General features: G+C 37.1%; 1 protein-coding gene across 3 annotated transcripts; it reads right to left on the reverse strand.

The window, feature by feature from the left end:
- Positions 1 to 208: 208 nt before the first annotated feature.
- LOC132046805 (protein NONRESPONDING TO OXYLIPINS 2, mitochondrial-like) lies at positions 209 to 6,548 on the reverse strand. Of its 3 annotated transcripts, none has more exons than XM_059437562.1 (4): positions 6,382 to 6,548; positions 5,460 to 5,578; positions 848 to 902; positions 209 to 735 (listed from the first exon to the last, which is right to left on the reverse strand). In XM_059437562.1, the coding sequence occupies exons 1-4, from the start codon at positions 6,432 to 6,434 to the stop codon at positions 639 to 641; spliced, it is 324 nt and encodes a 107-aa protein (XP_059293545.1). In that variant the 5' UTR covers positions 6,435 to 6,548; the 3' UTR covers positions 209 to 638. The 3 variants fall into 3 exon arrangements, with proteins under 3 accessions (XP_059293545.1, XP_059293543.1, XP_059293546.1); XM_059437560.1 differs by lacking the exon at positions 6,382 to 6,548 and adding an exon at positions 5,803 to 6,147 and having other exon boundaries at positions 336 to 735; XM_059437563.1 differs by lacking the exon at positions 6,382 to 6,548 and adding an exon at positions 5,803 to 6,136 and having other exon boundaries at positions 336 to 735; positions 848 to 889.
- Between the last annotated feature and the right edge of the window lie 254 nt (positions 6,549 to 6,802).

Below are 6,802 nucleotides of genomic sequence, written 5' to 3' on the forward strand. Positions count from 1 at the left end.
TCTTCCAAATTAGTTCCAAAAAATTCTTAATCATGCATAATGAGAAACTTATCCCAATTTCATTACAACAAAGGTTTGAATTGCGTCAAGCGTCTCCTAGACACAAGTACACAACAAAACCTTCCACTTCATAAATGAATAGTATGCCTAGAACCAAGTAACTGAATATTGAGAATAGTTACATCTCAATAGACACACAAAAGCATCATTTTCATATACACCAAAATAATTACTGCATAGAGCATTCGTCACTAATTCTGCGTCAGATGGTAACTAAAGACTACAACATATGCTTTTTATGGATTTAATCAAATTGGAAGTTTAGAATCATTCTAAAAAAAATGTGAATTTATTTGGCAAAGGACATGAACAGTAACGCCCAGAATCAGATTTTCTCAGGTAAAAGCATCATCTTTTGGCAATCATTACATAGCTTTCAGGATCTTTATCCCATAAGTGATAGCCAATCAAAAAATTTAAATACTTCAAATGAAGAGATGTCCTCTATCAACATAAAACCGTATGGACTGCGACAAGTTCACCTAGAGAATTATCATTTCAGGGCTTTCAAGAATTCTGGAATTTCCAATATCAACCCCGAAAAAAAAAAAATTAGGAAAGCACATTGAATTTAGAGCTTACAGCTTTGTACTTCCAGGGAAAAGTTCACCAAAAATCCTCCAAATGTTTGATACAGCAGCTTTTCCAGCTAATACGTAATGCGTCCTTAAGTACCTATGGCAGATAGCAATAACGATTCAAGCCTGTATTGAATAGAAAACCATTCTAACAGTAAGGTGATTAAATCTAATAAAATTATCTTCTTGTTCTGAGATATATCTTTCACCAGCCCCCACCCAATCCTGCCGAGCTTGTGAATACCAGATGACTGAAAAAGCAAACTAAAAGGAACAATAATTCTATAAGCCGCGAACAGCAAGTATGAAGAATTGGTCAAAACAAAAACAAAACACAAAGAGGGTGATGTTGCTAGAAGCAGAATGAGTTGTGACAAGTGACGATCTCATGAATCTTAACTTCCTAATGATTGAACTAATTTTATTTTTTTAATGACATGGGAACCAGCAGCCGCTACCCTTCGGGTGCGCACAGGGTAAACCCAGCTCCTGTGCAATTGCTCACAAATCACACAGAAGAGATAACCCACACTAGGCAAGCCCCGTGCAACGAGCACGACCCAGAAGGCAAATCTCCTGCGGTCTTAGGCAGGGGGTTTCGAACCTGAGACCTCCATTAAGAAAGCCCCATGCTCAACCAACTGATCCACCCTTGCGGGTCCGAATGATTGAACTAATTAATTATTAAATACCATACTAGTATTACTTTCAAAAAAAAAATGACCTGAACTGACAAAAAACTTTACCAGAACACAAACAGATTATAAGCTACTCAAGACAACAAACGATCCATATAACAGTTACATGGCTAAAAGATGGCATAACACTTTTTGCATCTTATCAGTTTCTTAAACACATCCTATGCTACATAAAAGAAGAAGTAGAGCAACTACATAAAGTATAGCCATGCTTAACCTCATTATCATGCAATGACTCTATCCCAAAAGAACTTCAGATCAATCAACCATCTAGAAAGGAGCTCTTCAATTTCCTGAGAAAAGCTTCTTCATTTGTTTTCAAGGAGATAAAAGCTTCTTCATGTACTTCAATCAGAGGACCTCTTCATTTACCATCACCTGATTTTTCCTCTCTGTTATGGATTCTCTCTGTTACTCAGTTCTTGTTCCTTCCCTTCAAAGTAAGCTTTTAAGAAATCCTACTCCAGCCTCTTGAAGACACTTCCCATCCTCTATGGGGATACCATCTGGACAACAGGCTTTTCTAGTCCTTATATTTTTCACGACATCTTTTACCTTTGCCGGTACAACTCTGTGAGTGTGGCTAAAGTTTCCTTCCCACACAGATGTATAGAGATCTAAGATGTTATTCCGGAGGTTTGAGTTGAACAATTGATCCATATAGCCTCCCCATCTTTCTTTGATCTCATTATCTCCCGTCAGCGCTTGTTGAGAATCTTCTTTTAACACACTTCACCTAGTTTTAAGTCCTTGCTCCTCTTCTCTCTCAGGAGTGCTAGTTTCATCATTTCTTTCTCCCCGGTCACTAACTTTTGGTACAAGACATCAAGGTCTTCCTGTCGAACTTTGCTAATAGCCTTCTTAGCCTCCTCTTACCTATTTTACACTCTTGAAAGACTTCTCCATCTTGTGTTTTATAATTAGAGATATAAAATCCTATGATGTTTGGGAAACACTGCAAAAATGTGTGATTTGTTTGGATGTCTATAAATTTAAGTGAAAGGCAGAATACTTTATCAGATGTTCGAATTACCATGGGATCATTAGTGTCACTCTGGGACCAATTTATACCTTAAATTATGTTCAAGTCCAGCCTGAACTACCTGGTAGACAAATTCAATGGTAAATAAACATCTTTCTTGGACCTGCTACAACATTTGCATTTGACATCAAAATCCTTATGAAATGCTATATTCTAGCAGTGAATATCCATATACAAAGAAAGATTACTCAGAATTCTGCCTCAATTTGCAGTCAGAACTCATTACAGTACTAAAAACATTTAGCACCATATTTGCAATTCGTAAATACAATCCTATAATACAGAATATTCTAAACAGTCAAATTCAATGTACAGGGAAACAGACTGACATAACTTGGACTTTCACATTGTAGTAACTAGTCGAGTGTATACGTGAAAATACCTACTAAAGTTCAAAACTACTTTACTTAGCCAAAAAAAAGGTTCAACACCACTAACATGTGCAAAGCATGTGCACTTTCGCACCTTAATACATGTAAAGCACATTTAATGCCTTGATGTCACGAAGGTTTACAATGAAATCTCGTTGTCAGTGGTACTGCATGATGGTTTGCTTAACTTAGGTTCTGTTAATGTATTTAGTAGTTGACAAGAGAAGACAAGACAAGTTGTCCCTCATTAGTAGAATGCAAGAGGAAAGAAGTGCTTTTAAGCACTTCAAATACCACTTGAAATAAAATACTTTGAAGAGAAATTTGGAGGAGAAATCAAATTTGATTATATAATATATACATTCAAAGAAGTGCACTTAGGCACTGGCACCTAGGGACTAAAAGGTAACCCAAAATTGCATATTTTACTTAAATCATCTTTTATTTTTTATGACAAGGAACCCGCAGCCGCTACCCTTCGGGTGCGCACAGGGTAAACCCCGCTCTTGTGTAATAGCCCGCAAACATTTGTTTTGAAGGTACCTTTAAAATGTCAATTAAGACGTGTATGTTAAAAACAATCATATCTATTCTGAAAAGACACTTAAATACAACCATCCAATTTTTGAAATTTTCAAAACATATAAAATAAATAATAATAATAATAAAAAAGTTAAAATAAGTTAATACGATGGTTGAAGCAAAATATTTAATCAGGCTACCTTTAAGCCCAAGGCCCAAGTGCCCTATATATATTTATATAGTCAATTTTGACTTCCCTCCAATAATTTTATTTCAAGCCGTACAAGAAGCGGTAAAAACACTTTTCTTTTGAATTCTACCAATGAGGGACATCTTGTCTTATCTTTTCTTTCCATTCACCAAATACACTAAAAATCATCTACTCAGTGATTGATGTAGATGTAATTATTTATGATTTATGCATATAGTAGTTGTCTATTACCTTGAACCAACTAGTTGTACAAACTTTTTATTTAAGACCTCGTGGAATGCATTGCGTACACAAAATTGCCAATTACACTGGCATAATCTAATTGAGTAACAAATCTTCCCAAGTATTGACTAATTTATTATTAACAGAAATGGAGTGTTAAACTCTGTAATACCCAAATGATTGGACTTGGAAAAAACTTTGTTAATGAAGTGAGGTTGACATAAGCAAAACAGCAACTACATTTTATGTTTGATACCTAAGATAGTGTTAACTTCAACCAAATCTTTCAGTTTAAATGGAAATGTTAAATACTTATTAGTTCATCTATGCTTAGTTCCTATGATTAGCATGTCCTTAACCTAAAGACATACCATCCCTCCGCAACCCTTTGTAAACTTGGATTAAATCAATTTATCAGCTCCATTATGTCAAACTTTACTTGATAATATAATGCCGCTGCTTCAGAGCTTGTTTCAATCCATACAATGACTTACCCAATTTGCAAATATTTATCACTTTCAGAAAGCATAAAGCTTTCAGGTTGCTCCATATATACGTCATCAAAATCACCATTTATGAATGTTGTTTTGGCATCCATTTGATGGACATCTAAATGATATACTGATGACAATCAAACAACATTTTTATTGAGGTAATTCGCCACCGGTAGAGGCGGATCCACGATTTCGATTTGATAGGTTCAATCTTTATCTTCTTACTTATCTTCTTACCACTACACTCATTACACATTTGAAATTATGGATTCAGAATCTATTATTTATTAATATTTTAATAATTTTTCACATATATTTCTATACTTTGTGTCCAAAATGTTGGGTTCATATGAATCCATTACTTATAATCTATATTTTCCATTGGCCAAAGGAGCATATCTGTTAAAATAATCTACTCCTGCCTTTTTAGTTTTCACTAAATCTTTTGGCAACTACTCTAGCATTAGACAGAATGAAAAATTTGCTATGTACCTCACACAACCGACATTAGTTGTGTGAGGCTCCAATTTGTGAGATAAAAAAGTGGACCACATCTTGCATTTTTTGGTCCACAAATTTTAGATCCACCTTTTTTTTTTTTTTTTTTTGGGATAACCGTTGTGTCCGGGCCAGCTTGCGCTAACCTCGACTAACTCTAGGGATACCTGTCACTCCCATCAGCAACAGGTACAAGGTAACTCTGTCCACCAAGGCTAGAACAGATGGGAAAAAAATCACCTGGTGTTTTGTCTCTATTGGGAATTGAAGCTGAGAACCCACGTCATAGACCACTAGGCCACACCCTTGGGTGCGAGCCACTTTTTTGTCTCACAAAAAAGAACCTCACACAGCTAATTTCAGTTGTATGAGGCACATATTAAAAAATTTCCTTTCTCCATGGTCCAGCTAAAAGTTTATCACTCATGGGAATGAAGAAACATAAACAAAGGTAAAATTTACTCCTTTTGATTAATCTATTCTGCTGTATAGCTACACTTGGTAATAATAGAAAAGAAAAATGATGAATCAAACGAGAAAATGCAATAAAGCATTCTGTAATTCGATTCCAAAATCAACATTAAAAGTTTAAAATGGCTAGATAGAATGGGGGTAATCATACGAGGAGAACAGAGCTCAAAATGATGATTCTCCCCAACAAATACTTTGCGAAAATTGTGATTTCTATCAGGATTAGGTGTGGAAATTAGGACTCACATAATTGAAAACTACCGATCAGGGCAAGTGCGACAGAAAAAGATACCCTGAGACAACTGGCAACAAGTCCGCGCCTCCATTTGGATTTGGGATGTCAGACGGCTGGCTGCCACCGCACTGTGAAGTGGTAGTAACGATTGCGCGCATCCTAGTACTCCATTACTCCTGAAAATTACATAATTTAACAAATTTAAAAAGTAACCTTCATATAAAAATAAAAATAAAAAGCAACCCACTGCACTCCTGACCACAAGGGTCTGCACGCAGACTTTTCCAGCATTTCCGAATGCAAGAGGCTTCAATGGCATGAACCTGAACTTTACCAGTTACGCCAAGGCTCTTGTTTAAATTAAGTGAAATATAAAAGACACCGAGATAGGGAAAGGAACCTGATGAGGATGGTGGAAAGGGAACGGCGAGACTGAGGGCGCTGGCCGAGAAGGGATTGTAAACTTGGTGAGGAACTGACTGTTGATGGTCTACTGTTGGAGAGAAGAGTTCGAGAAAACGATATGCAGCGCCTAGCCATGATTTTTGCTTTGTGTTGTGTATCCCACGGGTTTACAGGATTCGTGGGAATAGGGAGCGGTGAGATTCAGATTTCAGGGTTCAAGGACAGTAACTAAATCTCGGTTCGGGCTGTTGGGCCTGTTATGGAACGGGTGCTTACTTAGAATTTGGGCTTCTTCGGAAAGATGTCATTGTTTTGCGCGGACTGTCCCTCTTTTGGGGTGGTCTTTAATTTTTGGCCATTAAATTGGTGGTCTTTAATTTTTAGCCTTCGCCTAATATCCCGAAGTTCTGAGTTCGAAACCCAGCCCAATCAACAAAAGAAGGAATTTCACAAGGCAGAAGACAAAACTCTGCCTTAAGGCATTGAAGGTGAGTAGAAAAGTGTGGTTAGGTTCAGTTAATAAGAGTACATAATTCCGAATAATATGCATTGAAGGTGAGTAGAATTCACGTACAAGATCAAACAAAGCAGCAGCTTTTTGATAAGCAGATCCATAAGCAATAGCATCTCTCCTATCAAGCTTGGAATCACTCAACCTCCTCCTATTACTACTTTTTCCTGTAAGCAAAGATTCCTCCATATGCCTTTTTAGATTCTATTTGCTCTCTAGTTCAAACGGAAGAAGAAACGCGAAGAAGAAGAAGAAGAAGAAGAGAGTGTAAATGATGCAGTTCAAACTGATCAAGACATGTTCCAGCCGTCCCGGCCATTCTTTCACCAGGAGCCATGGTCCTAGTCTGGGCCGGCGTGTGCGCTACTTTGGAGAAGAGTTTGCGTTGCATAGAGCCGGACACCTTTAGCCGGTGAAACGACCTATGGACTTATTTGTGCTAGCCCATGACCCACTTTTGGAGTCCCATGTGTGTGGTAATGAT

Source organism: Lycium ferocissimum, chromosome 2 (assembly GCF_029784015.1).
Source record: "Lycium ferocissimum isolate CSIRO_LF1 chromosome 2, AGI_CSIRO_Lferr_CH_V1, whole genome shotgun sequence".
Classification (NCBI taxonomy): Eukaryota; Viridiplantae; Streptophyta; class Magnoliopsida; order Solanales; family Solanaceae; genus Lycium; species Lycium ferocissimum.

What these genes read in the sequence shown, in the direction of transcription:
- LOC132046805 (XM_059437560.1), bottom strand. Translation starts at nt 5,942, where the DNA reads ATGGCTAGGCGCTGCATATCGTTTTCTCGAACTCTTCTCTCCAACAGT. An exon ending in TTGTTGCCAGTTGTCTCAGG is followed by an intron (nt 903 to 5,459) that starts GTATCTTTTTCT and finishes TGTTCCTTTTAG; the next exon opens with TTTGCTTTTTCAGTCATCTG. An exon ending in GCAGGATTGGGTGGGGGCTG is followed by an intron (nt 736 to 847) that starts GTGAAAGATATA and finishes TATCTGCCATAG; the next exon opens with GTACTTAAGGACGCATTACG.